Source organism: Solea solea, chromosome 15 (assembly GCF_958295425.1).
Source record: "Solea solea chromosome 15, fSolSol10.1, whole genome shotgun sequence".
NCBI classification, from domain to species: Eukaryota; Metazoa; Chordata; class Actinopteri; order Pleuronectiformes; family Soleidae; genus Solea; species Solea solea.
Window position 1 is genome coordinate 5430567 of NC_081148.1, and position 22498 is coordinate 5453064.

Below are 22498 nucleotides of genomic sequence, written 5' to 3' on the forward strand. Positions count from 1 at the left end.
GTGCAGAATTATGTCACAATAATCAAAGGACACTTCCCTCATATTATTTCACTTCACTTCATCAGAGTGTGTGTTTGAGAAATGCCGTGATGACTTAGCTACATTTCTTTTCTCTCTCTCTCTCTCTCTTAGTCTGTCAATTAGTGATAATGGACCCCAGCAGCCAAGAGGAGGCCACTCCCTCTCTCTCTCTTTACTCCCTCCCTCCTCCTCCCACACACACACACACATGCTCTCTCCCTCTTTCTGTCCGTCTTTCCTTCTATCAGTCACTCAGTCAGTAATAATGGAGCCCAGCAGTCCCAAGAAGATCCAGTTTGCTGTGCCTCCACTGCAGGGACATCTGGACCCTCAGGCTGCCGAACATGTGAGCATGTGTGTGTGTGAGTGTGTGAGTGTGTGAGTGTCACAGAGTCGGGGTGGAGAGTGCTGTGGCTTCATGAATGAGGCTTCTATCTGTGATCTTTTAGAGGAATTTTCAGTGTGGGTGCAGAGCAGCATGTGTGCATAAGTCAGATCCTATGGAAACTGCTGCTGTTGTGTGTTTTGCAGACTGGTTTGTTTGATATTTGTGAGTTTTTGCAGAAAAATAACCAGAATTAAAAAGTACGAGCCACTTTAAAATACCCTTTAATGCCACTTATATTCTTCGTTTTCTGAAATATTGATGTTAACCCTGTTTTAAAATGTCCGTTATGTTTTATTCATGCACTGTTGCTTGTTTACTTTACAATGAGCTGTTGATGTAAATGGGAGCTCAGAGACACTGAAGATACAGAGAGCTGCAGCTAATTGCAAGTTAACACCCAGGCTCTTAGGGCATGCAGAGAGGTCATCTCTCACTGACTGAGAGTAAACGTAGAATGATAGCATCATATACCGTGTGATCTTGAATGGCAGCGACTGGCAAAAGAAACATAGGCTGCTCTCCGTTGCAGTGGGGAGTAAAAACTGCTTCCTGTCAGTTTCTGCTGCTGCTCTTTGCCTCGCTGACGTCTTTAAGAAGTGTTTGGTCACTGGAAACCGGAAGTCGTTCATTTATAGGGGAGCCAGTAAATGATTAGAGCCCCTCTGTGCCTGTTTGGAGTCTCTGTGTTGGAAACTCTCCGCGTTCTCAGACGTCAAAGATACACTGAAGCCATGTATTTTACGACATAGTGTCTTGTAAATGCTGTCGCTCCTCCAAGGATGACGGTGAACATTCCTGCACTGTGGCAACAATGTTCACATGATACTAGAGCTGAGTCTTCACCTTTAAGTTAAAGACATCATTGGTAACATTTCTGCATTGAAATATCTCATAAATGACAAGACTAAAAGTGACTTATTTTGTTAACCAAAGCATTTGTAAATACACATAAATCTGTGTTTCTATTCAAGGCCTTTTAATGATATCATCTCACAAACTCCTATCAGTGCAAGGAAGGAAATATTCAGTACTACTAGTAGCCAGTGTGTTATTACTAATGGATCATAACTACTCACAGCCGCCTGTGTCCACTCTCCATGTAATGCTTAAATGCACAGGCAAATCAAACACGACAACAACTCCCTTTGCATCATCAAACCATCTCTTTCTCTATTGTTTTGATTGAGAGCTGGAGATGACATACTGTGCATTAAAATCCTATTTTTACATTGGTTTCTCACACTGTAAGACTGTGTCATATTTCCACCGGCTCGCCTCGGCACGGCACGGTTAAGTTGCGTTTCCACTAGCATAGTATCTGGTACCAGGTACTTTTTTTTAGTACCTGCTCTGGCGAGGTTCCAAGCGAGCTGAGGCGAAACTATGCGTGACGTGGTCAGACTGTCGGCCACTGATTGGTCAGAGTGCCGTCACAGGAAGAGACGTCCGACACAAGAATCAAAGCGAACAATGCCGAACTGTACATCAGTTAAAAAGACTTAACGATCCCAAAAATGTGGGTTAACCTCCAACAATTACCGGGAAGATCTCAATATTTAACAGAGGTGTCTGGTGTATAGCGACAGCACTGCTGATCACGACTGTATGCTGTATGCTGTATGTTCTTTTGTTTTAAAATTCATCTTAAAATGTCATTTTAAACATCAACATATTATAGAACACAGAGTATCTTGAGTGTTAATTACATGTTATTCTCAATAATAATATATACCTCTATAATTGTGCCCCATTACATAGGTACAATTATTATTATCATGTGGGAGGAGCTGGAGCCAATCACAGGGCCGACATACGGAGATAAACAACAACAGTCACACTCACACACACTGTGTGGAAAATGATACTGTATTATATTCTTCAGAAGTTATTCTGGGATAATAAACTCAATTAGGCTTTCAAAGCCTGAAGTAACACAAGTTTAACAACCAGAACAGACACAAGACTGAGTTTATCTACGGTCAGTCAGGATCATGCAGCGTCTTCTATTGTGTGTTTAAAGCCTAATTACTGGGACAGCGAGGACTGTTGGAAACATGAACATGAACAAATATAAGAAAATCATTCAGAAACAAATAGAAGATTTTTTTTTTGTCCTATATTTTTGTGAAGCAAACTTTAAAACTATGATTGTGTGTTTCTCTCAGATCCGTCGCAGACGACCGACTCCTGCCACTCTGCAGATCTACAGACAGCCTGGCACAGGTAAGACTGGAGGGCCGGAGAGAGACAGACAGACAGACAGACAGACAGAGAGAGAGAGAGAGAGAGAGAGAGAGAGAGAGACAGCCAGACAGACAGACAGACAGACAGACAGACAGACAGACAGAGAGAGAGAGAGAGAGAGAGAGAGAGAGAGAGAGAGACACAGCCAGACAGACACACAGAGAGAGAGAGAGGGGTTACAACTATAATGGAACCTTTATTAGATTTGCCCTGCAGCATTTTGTAAGGTGATCCTAGTGTTCAGACTGGGCTGATGAATGCCTAAACTGTGTGTGTGTGTGCGTGTGTGTGCGTGTGTGTTCTCATAAATCCTGCTCATGCAGGGAAAGACTGATTGAATAATGGGCCTGATTCCACTATGTGAGCTCAGCTCAGTGGGTCTGGTTCTGTGTGGACACCTGAGGTCTATTTTTCTGAGTTCTGGCAGAGTTCGTCAGCACATTGAGCTCAGAGCATGAAACCTTTAATTTAAAAGGTTAAAAATAACATTCGAGTTCTTGTTATTAATGTATTGATTGATTTTATTCATTCTGTGGACGCTGCACTAAGGGTTACGTGTGAACTGTAGGTGAACAGATAACACTTAGTGCTGCGCTGATTCCTTCATCATATTTGGCCAACATTCCACAGTGAGTGACTGTGTGTGTGTGTGTGTGTGTGTGTGTGTGATGAGATCCAGCTTGCAGCTGCAAAAACAATGGCGTGACCAGTGTTTTTAGACTTGAAACAAAGACACAAGCGCAGATGTTGCATTGTTTTTTTTTGTTTTTTGCGATGAGATATTTGTTTGTTTTGTTTTAAACAGAATCTCACAGTTTCTAAATGTTCTCATTCAGTTATGAATATCTTAGAATCATGTTTGCTCATTGTTTCTTCTCCTGACTGAGCCAAAAAAAGACACTGAATGTGTATTAATCCGCAGATGAAAACAGTCCCTCGTAAACACATCTTTTTAAAATACACTCTGCTGCTGTTTCAGAAGAAATGTTTAAAAGTGAAATTATAAACAGAATGTGGGTACACACAGGAACTGAGTAGAATCTGATTTGGGGGCCCCTCACACCAGCTTTTGTTTTTGTTTTTTAACCTTAGAGGTGCAGTGAAATCACTTTTAAATTCAAAGTGAAGCACAAAGTGTGGTATATTGTACTAGGATAGGAAAATAACAACAGCAAGTACACCAGCAGACGCTGTATTTGCTGTGAGTAAGTAAACCAGGTTAATGGCTTTTCTTCTTAAACCTTTAAGAACAGATGTGCAAATGTGTGTGAAATGTGCAATTTTCACCAACAAACTAAAGCCAAATAAGTTGAGCTGAACACTATTTAGATATCTTAATATATCAGTATTTCTATACTATGGTCAAATGTCTTCTTGTCCACACTCTATTGGGGGCCCATCTGATCAAGGGGCCCTGAAGTGTATTAACTTAGATGAGCACATTAACACAGCTAAGTTTAGTCTTGACTGTGTTAAAGACGTGCATTTCATTGCATTGAGAAGCAAACAGGAGATCTCTCAGGAGAAGGTTATTTTGGGGTTTAGATGCATCACCTATGACAGTTTACAACAGGTTCACAACAGAGGTCTATAGGTCAGGCCTGGACACTGCATTGTTTGGGCTCCGGGCAGCCCAGAGAATGTGTATCTATATATATATCTATATATATATCTATATAGATAAAGTAACAGAAGAAAATACTCATGTTCTTTTCTTCTCTTTTTTAAAAGGCTTCTAAAGGTCAGAGAGTTTAGCTTGTGGCTAAAACTAAATATAAAAGTCACCTGCAAGTGTTTAGGGGGTTATCTGTAAAGGTGGTGATTATTTTGACCACTTCAAGGAACTCCTGCACACTCCCATTTTAAAACAATTTAAAAAACAGCTTCTGCTCTCATCGCATGACATTTATCCACAAGCTGCTGGTTTGGGACGCGATGTCAGTGTGGCCTCAGGCCTTAGAGGAGAGAGGCCGCTGACGCTGTCAGAGCCCACTCTTTAAAAAAGGAAACATGTCAGAAATAGTGTGTTTGTTGCTGTTGTTGTTGTTTTTTTTAAAAAAAAAAAAAAGAAAAATAGAAAGTGCTCACTGCTGCTGTGTCGTCTCTCCTGCAGATGTTGGAGATCAACACAACGCCAGCGCAGAGTCACAGGTTTGTTTTCTTTAAATGGCTGTAAGAACAAACACACACACACACACACACACACACACACACACACACACACACACACCTGCAGCTCGACACAGTCAAAGTACATCTCTGGATCAGTGGTGAACCAGACTCACCAATCAATATCAGGGAATCATACAAATAGATAAGAACTGCGTTAAAGCCACCGTCTGTCATTTGATTCTTCATCTAATTTGGTGAAATCCTCCGTGTATAAAATAAATAAACTACATTTATTTATATATTTATCTATAACTATATAAATAAAGTTGTCAGGAGCCTGACAGAGTCCAACTGACAAATAACACAGCGGCCGTCCAGCTGCAGTGCGTGTGAAACGACCTAAGATTACATTTTTTTCATTGTCACAGAAGACAGAGTAGTAGCCATGGCAACAGCTGAACACAACCTCAGTGTTGCTTATGTGTGTGAGTCAGTTGATTTGGACAATATGTAATCACTTAATGTCAATCATTCTGAAGAATTTTCACACATCCTAATTATTCTCACCAAACGCTGTGTAAGGAAGTAAATATACTTGTACTTGTACTTATAGTTTATTTTAATTTATTCGTTCAAACATTCAAAATAACACAATATAAAAAAAAGAGAGAGACAATTACAAAACAAATGAACGAAAGTCAAAACGTTATAGTGTTGAATCATTTTCCTCTATTTTCCCAGAGGGAACAGAAAGCTTGTTTGGTTGCAGGAGATGAAACTTTGCGACTTCAACACTTCAGGCTACATTTTGGGATGTTTGTCAGACAGTTTGAAGATGTGAGGGAGGTCCAGCTGCTTTGTAAACAGCAGCTGTGCTCATTTGCTCATTTTTTAACATTACGAAAAACTGAAAATAATCAAGTACGAGCTAAAACACAGTTTGAGGCTGCTGTGGAAACACTGATGACGGCCTCATTAAAGCACAGATATAGTGTAGTGTGTTCTACACTTTCACCTAAATGTCACACACTGGCCGTTTAAACAGAACACTTGTTTACTTATGTTTTAATTGTCACAAGTTTATCAGACAGATAATAGATTCTTGTCAGTGTTTGTGTTTCAGATAAATGACCTATGAGTCAACGACGTCACATGTGGTTATTCACATTTAATCGTTATTTGAGTGGATGTTATTTTATCAGAACATTTCTTGACATTGTTCAAATGTCCTTGTTGTTGCAGGAGTCAGACGCCTCTCAGAGGAAGCAGAGCACCTACGTCGCACCCTCGATGAAAGGTAACCACGAGGCGTTCCCACGATTCCACACACTGTCTGATCCTTTATGACATAATTGTACGTAAATGTGTCGAGACGATAACCATTAGGAAGATTTATTTGGTGCGATTTGCAGTTTCACTGTTCACGTTTCTTACAGTTTGTCACTGAAATGCCTCTAAAATGGCAACAACTAAAGGAAAAGCAGGAATTAGAGCTTTGTCTTTCTTTATAAAGTAGTCACGCAGGTGTTTTTTTAAGATGAAGTACTGGATTATTAAACCCAGGTTGTTTCTCTTGGTAGATGAAAGCATGAAAACCTTATTTGATCAGTTAAATATCAAAGATTTTTAAATAGATATTGAATGAGAGAAGCTTCTATTAATACACTGCATGTTTGTTTGTGGGCCTAAGTTAATGATTTATAAGTGATCTGATGTGTTGTGTAAGGCGTGCTGCAGCTGCATACACAGTGTCTCCTCTGCTTCATAGTAACTATATGTTTGCTCTCAGTATGGAGCTTCTGTTTGCTTTGCTTTACCACATGACGTTTGTCTCTCTCTCTGTCAGTCTGTCGCAATCTGTGGTTTCACCCACTTTTGTTCTCTTAGTCTTGGTTTTGGTCGGAATTCTTCTTCTTTATTTTCTTACGTTCTCAGATCTCTTATTCTCATGAATTGGGCGGAGTCAGGCGGCTGAAATGTTTTCACATTCACATGTTGTCGCCAGCTTAGTTGTTAAATATCAATAACAGAATCTTGCAAGGATTGAGATAAAATATTGTGGTGTAATTGTAGCTTAGGAAACACATTTCTGAATTAGAATGAGTTATTTTTTTGCACACACACCAATTAGTGATAGTGAATGTGATCTCTGCATTTAACCAATCACACACACACACACACACACACACACACACACACACACACACCAGGTGCAAGAGCAGTGGGCAGCACTTCTCTGCACCTGGGGAGCAGAAGGAAACGAGTACCTTGCTCAGCCATTGACCCGTCCTGGGGTTTGAACTAGCAACCCTGGTTACAAGCCCAATTCCTTTAGTCTTGGCCATTTCTTTTCAGGAAATAGACTTCTGCAAAGCAGAATTATGAGAAAAAAAAAACATGCATCAGTGGACAATGGACAAAGTCTCCTCAGATCATCTGTTGTGTCTGAACTGCTATTTTTGTTATAATCCTGCTTTAAAACTGTCAGTTGAAAGACAAAGGCTTTCCACAGAATTCAAGTTATATTATGAAGAATATTCCGGCAATATTCTGTATTTTCTGTGTTAGGAAAATTCCACTTCTTCTGGTTATTAACACCTGAATATAATGACTGGATTTACATCTGGGAGAAAATGACTTCAGAGCTGAAGGTTCATTGTCTTTTTCATCAGAATGCATGTGTTGTTGTTGTTGTTGTTGTTTTTGTTGTTGGCTGACTGAATAATGACATGACAAAGCAAGTTTGTTCCCCGAGTTAAAGACTGTGAACAGTGTCTTTCTTTGGGAAAAAGAACTTTCCCAGACAAACAGCACCTGTCTGACGGCTTTTATCACTGAAAGACTTGCTGTTGTTGTTATTGTTTTTAGCTTCACTTGTGCTGAATAATTGATAAAACTATCAAGAAGGAAAGCAGTGATGATGCAGTCTGAGGATGCAGCACTGCTGTTGCTGCTGCTGCTGCTGCTGCTGCTGCTGTTGCTGCTGCTGCTGCTGCTGCTGAAGTTTAGAGTCCTCGCTGTAAAGCAGCGCCTGGAGAGATGCTTGTGTCTTTGCTCATTTCAATCGTGCAGTTGTTGACACAGCAAACACAGCTGGGTGTGTCACTTTTAACTACAGGGTTTGGTCAGGTGCAATGTTTTGGCAACGATTCCAAAGACAGAATTTTACTTTACTGTACAACATTTTAGTAATAGTAGAAATACCACGTTAACTTTTGCAATTGAGTAAAAGTAACAGTATTTGCAGAGTCCATGCAACAGTCTACTACATCTAGATATTTTATAACTGTGCCTATACTGTATATTTTGTGTAATACACAAATAGTAAATCATTGGACAGATGATGCTTCTGAAAACACTTTAATTTCACTATTAATCACTTAAAAATAATACTTACAAAAAACAATGGACGCCTGCCAAAAGTAAAACAAATACATGAACAGTTTACTTAAGTGCAGTACTGAAGTAAATGTACTAAGTGACATGACATCATACCACTGGCGCACTAATATTTAACGCCCGTGTACAGTAGGTTAGGGGTCACAGGTCATGTGTTTGTCATATGTTTCACTCCTGCACAAAAGAGTAGCAGTCGCTCTCCTACATATACTGTATATATATATATATATATATATATATGTATATATGTATATATATACAGTATATATATATATACATATACATATACATATATACTGAAATATTCTCCTCAAGTAAGTAGAATATTTCTACTGGTCTAAAAATTAACTCAAGTTAAAGTAAGGCAGTAAAATGTACTCAAAGTAAAAGTTACTTAGTTACTTTTCTTGTGTCATGCAAAAAGGACTTTTTAATGTGTAGTGAAGTGCAGTACTTCCAAAAAACATACTTAAGTCAAAGTAAAATTACAAATTTTAAAATATTTAAATTTACTTTACACAAAAATCTACTCAATTACAGTAATGCAAGTAAATGTAATTTCCACCTCTGTATATAAAGGACAAAGTCTTCCTCGCTGAAGCCAAACTGGAATTAGCAATAATGTTAAACAGCCACTAGGGGGCAACTCTATTTGAATGGAAGTCAATGGGAAAATTAGCCTCTTCTTCTCACTTGATTTAGAACATCAGTAAACATTTTCCTGACGAGTAAATGGTTTAAATGCTAGTTTCAGTTCTTCTTCAATAGAACGTGATTGTTTGTGTGAAATTTGGTCCATTTAGGATATTTAGAAAATAAACAATTAAGTACAGGACATATGAGTGGACACCAGTGTGATGGACAGCTAGTGTGGTCCAATAAGAGCCTGATTGCAGGTGACACAACGTCAACATGGCGTCGGCCAAATCACGACTCCAGAGGCCTCAAAACAGAAGTTCAGATTCTGACGGGTGACGTCAGGACCGGCTGCTTCTTGAGTTAAACTAAGTGGATTTGCACAATACACGTTGATCACTAAAATTTGGAATGACAATTGTCCGTCTAATGTGTGTTTGAATGTGTGTCTTAGTATGTGTGTGTGTTTATGTTTGCAAGACAATGTGTACTTTAGGTCAAAAGACAGGAAAGAAAAACATGATGGTGCAAAGCTCTGAGTGCAGCACTAATTTGGTTCCGGGAAGTGTGTGCAGTAAAAGCTTTTCTTTTATTGATCTTGCGTATGAGTGCGTGCGTGTGTGCGCGTGTGTGTGTGTGTGTGCGTGTGTGTGTGTACATCATAAATCCCTCCAAACGGGAACCAACGTATTGAATAATCTTCCAGGTTCCATTCTGAGAGCAGTTCACGTCCTGCAGGTTCAGGAAAAAACGTGTTTTATTTATTAATGATGAGGTTTCACCGACAGTTACTGTTCCTATTCAACCTTAAAAGTAAAAAAAACAACAATCTTATTTTATTTTCTACTTGATCACAGCTGTGAGTCGTGTACTTGCGGCTGTTTATCATGTTTCAAGATTCTTGTGAACTATCTTTAGATATTGCAGATTGTTTTCTTTTTTTTATTTAGATTTAATTTCAAGTCATACATTTATTTTATTTTTCTTACTTTTGGCTCCACCCCCAGCCTCCCTCCCCCCCACTCTGTTGCGACATGCGTGTAGTTGAAGCGTCTCTCCACAAGAGGTGCTCTTCTCTTCCCCAGAGCTTCAGCTGGGGGTGGAGCAACATCTATTGGGCGGGGCTCTGTGTGACACAGACGGCCAGCTGAGCCCAATCACAGCGCAGCTCTATGCCACTGCTTCTCTGTGGGCCAATCACAACGGGCCAGAGGATGCCAACGGGAACGAGGCCAGTCTGCCGTTAGCCAATCAGGAGAGAGGAGTGGCAGAGAGCAACAGTTTAGGGGGTAAACATTTTTTTATTAGATAAAAAGAAAACAATGCAAACACACAGTGGACAGCAGTGTTTAAACTCAAGTCCTCCTGAAAAAGATCAATATAATGAGAAATAAAACATGAAACATTTACACAACTACAGCTATATGTATATATACATATATATATATATATATGTACAGTATATATACATATATATCCAATGTTACATGTTACTGTAGCACCTCCAACAGTAGCAATTATTCACAAATCCCAAATTGCCTCATAGTTCATAATATAATCTGTATATAATAATAATAACAGTATAATCTGTCCTTAAAGGTATAGTGCAGGTTTTTGGAAGTGTGCTTATATGAGGTGCTGACACTTAAGCCCTGTTCAGACGTGGTATTAACAGCCGTCCTCAGTAATCTGATTACATGTGGATAGTGCGAAGTGAGACTGTTGGCATTAAGATGGATTATCCTGTGAGACCATTAGGATCAGATCTGATTTACTGTGAGAACAAAATGATGTGTTTAATGCACAGATTACAATATAAAACGATATTAACGCTTAAACTATAAAAAATGTGTTAAAATAAAATGTAGAATGTACATTATAGACAGTAGTTATAGTTAACGAGTAAGTCTCCAGGAAATGTGTGTAAGAAACCAGACTGTGTGTGATGAGGTAAATAAATCATATGGTGATAAGTGTTTATATCGTAGGTCACTCACTCGCAATGAAAACATGGGAGTGACGGGGGAATGCAAAGTAGAACGATTCAGCCACTTATAAATATAAATATGTAATAGAGGAACCTTTCCCTACGGTTGTGTCACTTTGTAAACCACCCTGTAGATACCAAAGTTCAAAGACACAAGTGGTCGTGTTACATCACTGCACACAGGAGTAGCTGATACAAGCACACTTCAAAAAACCTGAACTCTCCCTCAGGAGGAAAAACTATCAAAAATACGAGGGCTTAAAAGTTTCAGAGAGTCAGAGGTTGGAGGGAAACGTTAATCTGAGAAGCAGGTTTTTGTGAACACGTCAAAACTTAACTGCAGGTTTTAACAACCTTATTATTTGGTGCTGAGCTTATATTCTGCAGTATTTACATCATTCAACAAGACTTAGAAAATGATTCACACACATGCACACACTCACTCTGTGTAACTAATAATTCACTGCTGTGTTGTTTACATCACTAAGCGTCTATGTTCTGTAAACCTCCTGAGAAAATACTAACAGCACTAACTCATCTGTCTCTCCCTCCTCCTCCTCCTCCTCCTTCTCTGCTTCTTCCTCCTCCTCCACCTTTCATCATTCTCGACCTTCTTCTCCCCTCCTCCTCCTCTTCTTACCTGTCTCTCCTCTTCCTCCTCAGATTTGTCACAAGACCTTAAAAAGGGAGCGTCCAGTCCTGACTCCGTGTCTCGATAACCGCCTCTCGTTTTGTCCTCTTCTCTCTCTGCTGTTCATCTGATCTCATTAACACGCTGCGCTGCATCACACACGTGTGATGTGTGTGATGTGTGTGTGTGTGTGTGTGTGTGTGCTGGCTTCCCTCTGCTTCATTCACTCATAAAAACACAGAGATTTTAGTTCCACGTCCTGCATCAGTGGGGATTTGCAGGTGATGGTGTGGTGGTGAGGCTGTGCTTGTGTAGAAATGGCTGTGAATAAAATGATGCTGGAACATTTACTGAACGTCTGAGTTCTTTATCCTCATGTACAAAGAGTCACAAGGTAATCAGGTTACACAGTTATTAGTCACTTTTCTAGTCAGTTATTTTACATGTCAAAGAGCAGCATTGGCAAATGCTATAAAGTGTTTATCTGTGGCCTGTTCCCGCTTCAGTTGTAATAGCTTCAATAGTTTAACTCTTCAGGTCTAAAGAACATGAGGACGAGAGGTTAAAATAAAATGTAAAATCCAGTTGCCTGTAGCTTAACACTTAAAGTAACCATGACCTTCACAAAACTTTTTAACAATGTAAAATGAAGACAAACTCAAAGTTCTACATGACCACCAGTTTTGTGTGTTAAATTTGAAATGTGAATAGTATTAAACATCGAGCTCTCTCGTCTCTGGTGACAAAGACACTGATTCCTTGTCTTCATGCAACAGCGAGTGAAATTACCGTAATAACCACATGTTGGCTTTGACTTGCAATTTCTCAGCTTTCAGAAACTGTTGCGCAATTACGGTAATGCACAAACGTGTCGTCTGCGATACCATTGCTGTTAAAATTGTTAACGTCACAATGAAGTTGAAGAGTTTGTCACCTTTTGGACGACATACTATGACATTTTAGTGACTTTTTGGGCGACATACTAAACTATGACATTTTAGTGACTTTAAGGACAACATACTAAACTATGACATTTTAGTTACTTTTTTGGCCGACATACTAAACTATGACATTTTTGTCACATTTTGGACGACATACTAAACTATGACATTTTAGTGACATTTTGGACAACATACTAAACTACGACATTTTAGTGACTTTTTGGACGACATACAAAACTATGACATTTTTGTAAAATGTTGGACGACATACTAAACAATGACATTTTTGTAAAATGTTGGACGACATACTAAACAATGACATTTTAGTGACATTTTGGACAACATACTAAACTACGACATTTTAGTGACTTTTTGGACGACATACTAAACTACGACATTTTAGTGACTTTTTGGACGACATACAAAACTATGACATTTTTGTAAAATGTTGGACGACATAATAAACAATGACATTTTTGTCACATTTTGGACGACATACTAAACTATGACATTTTAGTGACATTTTGGACGACATACTAAACTACGACATTTTAGTGACTTTTTGGACGACATACAAAACTATGACATTTTTGTAAAATGTTGGACGACATACTAAACAATGACATTTTTGTCACATTTTGGACGACATACTAAACTATGATATTTTGGTGACTTTTTGGACGACATACTTAACTATGACATTTTTGTCAAATTTTGGACGACATACTAAACTATGACATTTTAGTGACTTTTTGGACGACATAAAGTGACTTTTTGGACGACATACTAAACTATGACATTTTAGTGACTTTTTGGACGACATACTTAACTATGACATTTTTGTCAAATTTTGGACGACATACTAAACTATGACATTTTAGTGACTTTTTGGACGACATAAAGTGACTTTTTGGACGACATACTAAACTATGACATTTTAGTGACATTTTGGACGCGAACTAAACTATGACATTTTAGTGACATTTTGGACGACATACTAAACTATGACATTTTAGTGACTTTTTGGACGACATACTAAACTATGACATTTTAGTGACATTTTGGACGACATACTAAACTATGACATTTTAGTTACTTTTTTGGCCGACATACTAAACTATGACATTTTAGTGACTTTTTGGACGACATACTAAACTATGACATTTTAGTGACATTTTGGACGACATACTAAACTATGACATTTTAGTGACATTTTGGACGACATACTAAACTATGACATTTTTGTCACATTTTGGACGACATACTAAACTATGATATTTTGGTGACTTTTTGGACGACATACTAAACTACGACATTTTAGTGACTTTTCGGACGACATACAAAACTATGAAATTTTTGTCAAATGTTGGACGACATACTAAACTATGACATTTTTGTCACATTTTGGACGACATACTAAACTATGACATTTTTGTCACATTTTGGACGACATACTAAACTATGACATTTTTGTTATTTTGCTCTACCACTGCTCTACCATTGTGGGTGAGGTGGGATGTTGGCTTACGCAATTCCAAAAAAAATTACTGAATGTTTTTTGCAGCCTATATTTGCAGTGGCTAACATTGTTGCCACAAGTGGACAGGAAAGTGAAGTGTGAAAGGGTGAAGACATGCAGCAAAGGACAACAAGTGGACTCAAGCCCGGGACCTTTGACCTATCATACCACCAGCTCCACCCATCATACAGATTAGATTAATTGGAAACTCTAAATTGCCTGTAGATGTGAATGTGAGGGCCAACGTCAGTCACCCTATGTCAGCTGGGATTGGCTTCGGCTCCATGTGACCCTCATGTGGAGGACAAAGTGGTAGAAAATGAATGAATGAATGAAGAGGAAACAACCGACTGAAACTGGCTTGAAACACATGGATTTTGCTCCATACGTTTGCCTCTGTGGGTAATTTGTGTCTCATGTGCTCATCTATGTGTATGACTATGTGTAAGTATATGACAAGCACTGAATATGAATGAGTTTAGTGGTGAGTTTGTTCAGTCATGTTAATTTCAGTGACGTGTGCTTGTGCAGGGAAGCTGGAAAGCTCTGTACCAGAGGAGGAGGACGAGGAGGAGACGATCATCGCTCAGGGAGACTGATCCAGAGGAGAAGTTTACTCAGACTCCAGTCTGACATTTTACAAGAGCGACAGCTGTAGGACGGGACTTGAGAGGAGAGAGAGTTGACTCGGAGCATGTAGTTACACCAGCTTCCCTTATTCTTTACAAAGTGACGTGGAAACAGATGTGACTCACTCACCTCAACACGAGGCAAAACGCGATGGTAAACACGGATAAACACACGTCATCAGTCATTCTTAAAACAGCCAGACAGATTTGACATTTTGTTTTTGTAATACAGTAACTTGCTGTCATTTCTTTTCCACTTTTAAATGTACACACATTTTTAGTTTTGATTTATTCAAATAAATAAAATCCACAGCAGATATAACCAATTATTTGTCCCTTTAAAACACCAAATGATCAATCATTTTCCTAATAATGTGCCATTTCCCCCCCCCTGTTCTTCAATCAATAATTTAGTTGAAATGAAAAGACAACATGAGTGGAGACAACATCATATAACTTCAGTTTCAGTTCAGCTATTCAATTTGAAATCATGTGAGCAAATCCTCTGATTTCAAAATGAACTAAACAAGTTATTCAATATTTGAAGCTTTTTATTCCTATTTCTATATTGGAGCACAAGAGGCGTGGCTACACATGTCTCACTGGTTATGTACATGATCAGTGTTTCAGGTACTAACACTTAATAATAAATACAAATATACTGTACGACATCAAACAGGAAAAGCACAGGTCTTTATTGATCTTTATCATCATTATTAGCTTTAACAGAGACAACGTTGTTTCTTTAATCACTGAGTGGAGTTTTCCAGTTCCTCTTTAACTAAACAGAATAAACCTTCACAGTTAAACAGGAGTTTACAATGTGAGCAGCACAAGTTTCATCTGAGTTTAAACAAACTACAAAACTACAGAACGATGGAGGAAGTGATGAGAGCGCATTTCTTACTGCTCTCTTTTTTCTCTCCTTTCTTCTTCTTCTTCTATTATTCTGTATGTGCATCATGTTTCCATAGACTTATTCTATAACTAACAGCAATAAAATGTCACCGTTGATTTTGTACACAATAAACATTGGTATATTTGGCCTCTTCTTTTGTTTTCTTGGGGAGCCCCCTGCTGGACTGAGTGTGACACAGCAGCACTGAATGTGACACCTGGTTCATTCTGGAAGCTGGAGATGATGTTTTTATTATCATCAAGTCAAACAAATACCTACTTTTGTTTAAAATGCAGTTAAAAGGGTTTAAGAAAAAACAAAACATTATGACGATGAGGTTTTAATGAAAAGGTGTATCTCTACCTTTTTTAACTAAAAGACAGTGAAGTAGCCTGATATTAAAATTTAGTTTGATATCTAATAATCACAAACATTATAGAAGTAATGTCCTCTGAACGGCTTGTTGGCTGAGCATATTTGACTTATTGCTTTTAGGTGCTGCTGCAGATTGGACGAAATGGAAATTGGACACATATAACCATCACTGAATAAGTCACACACTTTCATAGCTACACTTGAGTTTGCCTTTATTTATTTATTAATGTTTCTTCTCCCTTTAGTTATTGGAGTTATAATAATTTAGATTTTCTGTGTATGTTCTCTTTCAGATGGTTTAGTCTTCTGGTTTGTACAACTTGATGAGGTCACTTCCTTCCTCAAAGTGTTTCTTGCACATTTAAAATTAGAACGCATTGATCATGTCATAATTATTGGCTTCTAATTAGCTTGATAGATTCAGAAATGATTGCATTGGATGTAACATTTAAATGTGGCTACCTGATAGTTTTTATGTTGTATTGACAGGTTACAAAAAGGTTGTTTACACGTTGTGTGGGATCCTGTTTCTGACACTTGAAAAGTAAAAAAAGAATTTCTACTAGTAAGTCATAATTATGAGATACTTTGCCATAATTATGACTTACTAAATCAAAATTATGACTTAGTATCTTATAATTATGAGCTAGGTATGTATTCTTTTATTTCCAAATTGTGGAAACAGGCTTCCATACCAATGAGTTTTAGCTGTAAACTTAATTATACAACTGTACTGTATTATTTTGAAAATACAAAAATGCAGTATTTTAATTTAATACATGGTGTGGCTGCTGTATTTTGTAGTTTCCTTTGATACTTTTATTAACTGGGTACTTTAGTTTGAAATACATGTTCTTTTTGCCCATGTGCTCTCTGGTATGTTAAGGCCACAGTAGTTACATTGTGGTCTCACCAAAGGATTTCACTAACTGTTATTAACTACACACTGGCACTTTTAAGTCAAAACCAACAGGACTTATTTGTTCATCATAGCAAACACGTTTCGTAGTTCTGTTTAGAATCATGTGACTGAAACACCATGATAAAATGGTTTAACTAGAGAACCACAGTCTCAGCTGAGGCAGGAAGCAGGAGCCTCAGCTCTGACACAGCCCTAAACTTTATTTTATTCATGTCGTTTAAGTTACACGGTGGAATTAGAGACACAAAAATAGGTTAGAAAGAAAAAGAGCAACCACCAGTCCACATCAAATGGCAGAAAAGTGTCTTGTAGATCTGTCTCACAAGCTTATAATGCAAACCACAGGACAGATGCACAGTAGAATCACAAACTCTGCAGCTCCTGTGTCATTTTCAGACCGTCCCAGGTGAGAGTGCAGTCCTGAGCGAGCCATGTTCAGTCTGAGCTGCTGTTAGTACATGAGCAGAGGAGCCGACACAGAGGAAAACATTGTTTTGTTTAGGTGTCTCAGGATGAAGCCTTCGCCGCATTCAAAAATAAAGACACCACATTTTTGTAAAAGTCCTCCATCTTTTCACAAAAGAAAAATGTAACCATCATCATCAGAGGACACAGTTTTTCAAACATCATCCAGGTGAATACTTGTTATTTTTGTCTTATTGCAGCACAGGTTTATTTTTTTTATTTTAGGACTTAGTGTTATCTGCAGTGTTCTGACAGTGGAGTGTAAATATTAACATCTCTGCAAACGGTTAGAAATCTGATGCAAGAATTCAGCAAATTGTCCCACAATCAAAAGATAAAATTGAGCATTTCATCCTCTTCATTCACTTCTAACTTTGTTAGAAAGTTTAATTATATTTTGTCCTTCTGCACTTGTTTTTTTTTTTTCAAAATGGATTTTCACTTTACACCACTGAAGAAAAAGAGCGCCACCTGCTGGACCTCGACTCCTGATCGCCACTATATTTCCACTGCAGTAATTTAAAAGTCCTCACGTCACCTCTTCTGTTACTGAGCTGCTGCAGTGACAAACCAAACATTTCAAAATGGCATTTTTTCCCCCATTAATGTTCCCAAACACTTCACCACTTCCCAACCCTAATACACAACTTTTTAGTGTCAACACATTTGGCAAATCGTCATCATCATTGTCGTCATCGTCGTAAAAAGAACAAAACAAGAACATTGAAAACAGACAAGTTCAGTTCACATCAAAGTATAGAATACAGATATCATATCTTTACCCACAAAGAAAGATTGTTACGACTAGCTAGAAAAAAAGAAAAGAAAGTGTATTTCTGCCCGTGTGTGTGTGTTTACTATGAAATGCTGAAAAATTAGTGTTTGTAGTTTTACAGATGTTCAGGATGTTAGTGTGTGTGTGTATAATGTATACATACGTGTGTAAACTTACATTAACAAGCAACAGGTCTTTCATTATGAACACATGACCCCGCCCTCATTGATAAAAGCAAGAAAAAGAAAAAAAAACAACCCCACATCACATCAGAATCATTTGCATTCCCAAAATAAGCATCCAAACCGTCACCACTAAAAATCTTAAACCTCTCATCAAAAACAAACAAACGAAACAAAAAAAAGAATATTTTATTATCAACTATATATATAACTATATATTTATATTTTTGTTCTGTTATACCAAACAAACATGTGGTATATTATGTGTTGCTATGGTTATGGTCCCTGGCAACATCATGAGAAAAGTACAATGAGTAAAATAAAGACACTGATCCCCAACTTCATCCAGCTAGTGTGAGTCTGTGTGTTAATGTTTTTTTTTTTTTAGGTTTATTTTGACGTCTTTGTGTGTTTTTACATGTTCTTTTGGCATTTTTTTTTTTCTCAAATGTACAGTATTTGTTCTGTATTTAGTGTGGACTTGTTTTTAAATGCTATACTGTTAGTGTGTCACTATTCTCTCGCGTCGACACCGACGGTGTCGCGTCGCTGCTGTCAGGATGGCGCGTTGAGGTCGCGTCGACATAGTTTAGCGTGTTCTAGTTTGTCTTTAGTGTATGATCTTAGTGTGTATTCGTTGCGGTACAAGGTGGCAGACAGCGCGGTGGAATCGAAGGCCTTCGCCGTGTGGTTACTGTGCGACTACGCGTTAGCGCTGATGCTCTGTTTGTAGACGGCGTGGTAGGCGTTTCGCAGCAGGACGTAGGGGAAACAGGACTCCAGCAGGTCCATGGTCAGGAACGGGGACTCCTGCACGATCTGAGACACAAATAACACAAAACACACACAGTGTCAGATGAATAATAATCACTGTGTTTTTAGTGTCTAAGGCTAAAGACGACCAGATGCATTTGGTAAATAAAATAAAAACACTGGAGGAGTTTGGGTTATAGTTTCTTCTGCTGGAGGACACGTGAATGCCCCATGGTGTGCCATTTATGCGGCATTTAAAGGTACAGTAGGCAAGATTTTTTTGATACTGATTAAATCTGTTGTATCATGAAAAACTCTGACCAATCACGTGGAAGTTCTGAGAGAGGAAGGGGGCTGTTCCACTCCACCTCGTGTAATTATAGGTCCTTATGGTGAAATTATTACTACTCCAGCACAGGCAACAACTGCCTACACTGCAAAAAAACCTAAATAAGATCAAATTTGGACAATAAAACAGATGTCAAGAGAGATTTGTCTCTGTGCTCATCTGATGAGGAGCTCAGGACAGAGAGCTGCGATTGCAAAACGAGAGTATTTTATTGAAACCTGAACCTGAAAATCAACAATCTACTATTACAGCTACAGTACATAGCCTCTGCACTGAGCCTGCTTTTCATCATATCTAGGGATGAGCACAACAGATGTACACAAGGATCCAGAGGCCGTCCTGATGCACACATGTGGTTAAAAGCTATTCCAGTATGTCCAAAATGGTTGTGTGTTTGGACCAAAGAGATGAATAAAGTTTTATTTCATTTTCTCACCATGTCCAGCAGCAGGTAGACAGATTCTCTGTTACGCGTCGTCATCTTGTCCGTCTCCTGACCGATCTTCAGCAGACTGGATGAGGCGAGCTATACACACACAGTAAACACACACACACACGTGTTAGAATAGTGCTAAAGTCTTTAGTGGAACAAGTTAGTTTTCACTGTTCAAAGCACATTTGTGAACGATGAGAAAAATACATTTTTATTTCAAACCAGACTTGTTTTCCATCAGCTACTAATTATTAGATGTGTCTGATGCTCTTGTACTTTCTAAGAGTTTCTGAGAGAGAGAGGCTTGAAGAAGTGTGTGAACAAAACCAGTGACGTTGTGACTACGATCATTGACTTTTCATAAAAATCAAAGCACTAAAAATAATCTATCTTCACAGTAAAGGGTACAGGTGAGTGTTTAAAAATGTGTTTCTCTCAGCTTTCATTGAACCCCTTTTTCTTGGGAACAATAACATGTGGAGCCATGCGACGAGATCATAATGTAAAAGGTATTAAGTTAATTTTGTTATGAGTGGCATATGAATTTTTTAAATTTTAACCCTAAAAACTCTCAGCAGCGTATGTCAAAGAGATCAGGTGGAAAAAAATTAAAATTCCCCAGACTGAGGCTGTCACTGACGTGGAGAAATGAAAACTGTGAAAATGTGATAGAATTCAATAATATTGATTTGTCTTACAGCCAGGAACTCCTTCAGACGGTCCTCTATGCTTCCCTTGTGGATGGTGAAGAGAGCAGCAGCGATCTGGTTGATGGCTTTGGCCAGGCAGTGGATGTTGTTACAGTGACCTGTAGGGGGCAGCAAACACTGTGTTACTGAAACTGCGTTTTTTACTGATACTGTCCTAAAGGGGCTGTGTGTAAGAATGTCATTTTAAGAAAAAGAAAAAAAAAAAGTTGGAGTGGAGAATTTTGAGACCAGCTCCCTCTGGACAAATCTCAGCAGAAGACACTTCACAAGTATCCTGCTGCACGAGCCGAGCATCATCAGTGTCTCTGTCACAGCAGAGTGTTCATCAAGGACAAAGACGTGTGTGTTTGTGAGACGCATAACAAATGAGTGTATACATACATACGAGTGTAATTATAAGTTTAGAATGGTTAGTTTGACTGTCGTGAGACGGCGCCGTCGGGAAAGCCAATATTCAGTCTGCATACCAACACTGAGGGAGCCCATTACAAGTCATTATCCTTCTCAACTGTTCCTTATTAACAACAGCGCCTTTCATTTCAAGGTTGTTAGGAGCCAATGTTTTCATAATTCACTGTTGAGTGACGAAACTCTTCGATACCTGTTTAACTGCGGCAGAAAAAAAGAAAACAAAAGATCAGGTTTATTTAACTGGATGAATCTTTTTAGTGAAATAAATAAGGTTAAACAGGTCACGGGAGTAAATTGTCCTTTGGTATTTTCATTATTGAAAAGAATAAGTAATGAAGACTGTGATGTGATTTGTGTGCACACAAATGAATCGATGTGAGGCCACGGGGTCAGCCTCATTGACATGCAGAGCAGATGCAGTAGATTATGTTCTCGACAATGTGGAGTGTTTTCTCCCGCGCTGCTCTCAGACTCTCCACAGCGATCAGTCAATGGATTAGTCCAAGGACGGAATACTAAACAGCAACGACTACGGTAAGCATTAACTCATTTGAGTCTTTCTATTAAAAAACAAAACAAAACCTTTTTTTTTTGTTTCTTGCTTCTTAAATGTGAGAATAGTCTAATTTCTAAAGCAGTTTCAGTCTTGACTGTTTCAGGCTTATATAACATGTTCACTTAAGAGGAATATGACTTTCAAGCGGCCACAGCCACAAGACAATTTAAGATTTGTAAGGTCACAATCACTTTGACCTATGATGACCAACTGAGTCTTTGTAGCCAGTCTGAAGAAATCCTCTAAAATAGTTCCTGCGATATTGTGCTCTCAAAAAACAGGACATACCATAACCATGTCTGCAGACAAAATCTGAGCGAGCAGTGATTTAAAATAAAATGATTCATTTAATTAAAAATAGCCTACCTTCAATGGCGGGGCTGTACTGGGACATGACGTTGCTGGCCAGCGTTGGCAGTGAAACAGCCACAAACACCATCAGCAGGCAGGCAATCTTATACTCCTCCTCTGGACTGATGTTCTCTGCACAGGCACATGAAGGAGGTCATCAGGTGATGCCACATGTAGAAGATATATTCAGTTTTTACTGCCTTGTTTGTGTCTCACCACTTTTCTGCGAGGACAGAGCCACGACCAGAGCCGGGTCGATCTCACAGGGCAGACCTGCAGCGGATGACAGCTCGTAGACATTCATGGCCACCTGGAAACACAAGACAGGATATTCACACGAACGCCAGGAGAGGAGGGAACATCGTCTCAATGCTGACCACAGGTTTGTCTGCGAGTGTGTGTCACCTTCATGTCTGTCTCTCGGGGAATGTGGTCTTTGAAATCTTCCACCGAACTGACGAGGAAGGGAATGTGACAGGATAAAACCTGAGAGAGAGAAAGAGATGCAGCATGAAAATATTAAGAAGTATAGATGTAAAAAAAGGTAATTTTCAAGGAAATATAAGGGGCCATTCCCAAGCAGCATCTTTTGCACAATTATTTATTACAAATCAGTATTGGATACACGCGTCAGATGCAAGGCACAAACAAGAGAGTCGAAGAGGAGCTTGTTTTTCTGGGTTTGTCCAAAAATATCTCTACTTTTTGGAAGGAATGCGACGAGGTGAATGAGAGGACGCACACAGACACCACAAGTTTTCTCTTTTTTTCTCACACGTATCTAACAACAAAACGGGAAAAGTGGTGCTGG

At 38.7% G+C, this 22498-nt stretch overlaps 2 protein-coding genes across 9 annotated transcripts in view; one reads left to right on the forward strand and one right to left on the reverse strand.

The window, feature by feature from the left end:
* The first annotated feature begins 200 nt into the window (after positions 1-200).
* Positions 201-15552, forward strand: LOC131473542 (protein phosphatase 1 regulatory subunit 1C-like). Of its 2 annotated transcripts, XM_058650807.1 has the most exons (6): positions 201-367; positions 2575-2632; positions 4767-4804; positions 6008-6062; positions 9886-10089; positions 11451-12571. In XM_058650807.1, exons 1-6 carry the CDS (start codon positions 230-232, stop codon positions 11504-11506), a joined length of 549 nt encoding a protein of 182 aa, XP_058506790.1. In that variant the 5' UTR covers positions 201-229; the 3' UTR covers positions 11507-12571. The 2 variants fall into 2 exon arrangements, with proteins under 2 accessions (XP_058506790.1, XP_058506791.1); XM_058650808.1 differs by lacking the exons at positions 9886-10089; positions 11451-12571 and adding an exon at positions 14410-15552 and having other exon boundaries at positions 216-367.
* A 1330-nt stretch (positions 15553-16882) lies between these two features.
* Positions 16883-22498, reverse strand: part of nckap1 (NCK-associated protein 1) — a 32501-nt gene continuing 26885 nt past the window's right edge. For all 7 annotated transcript variants that reach the window (XM_058650804.1, XM_058650802.1, XM_058650803.1 and 4 more), the window contains 6 exons: positions 22093-22173; positions 21904-21997; positions 21703-21819; positions 20358-20467; positions 19663-19752; positions 16883-18943 (listed from right to left, as the gene is read on the reverse strand). In XM_058650804.1, coding sequence (XP_058506787.1) covers positions 18827-18943; positions 19663-19752; positions 20358-20467; positions 21703-21819; positions 21904-21997; positions 22093-22173 — 609 coding nt within the window. In that variant the 3' untranslated portion in view covers positions 16883-18826. The remainder of the gene's footprint in view (positions 18944-19662; positions 19753-20357; positions 20468-21702; positions 21820-21903; positions 21998-22092; positions 22174-22498) is intronic.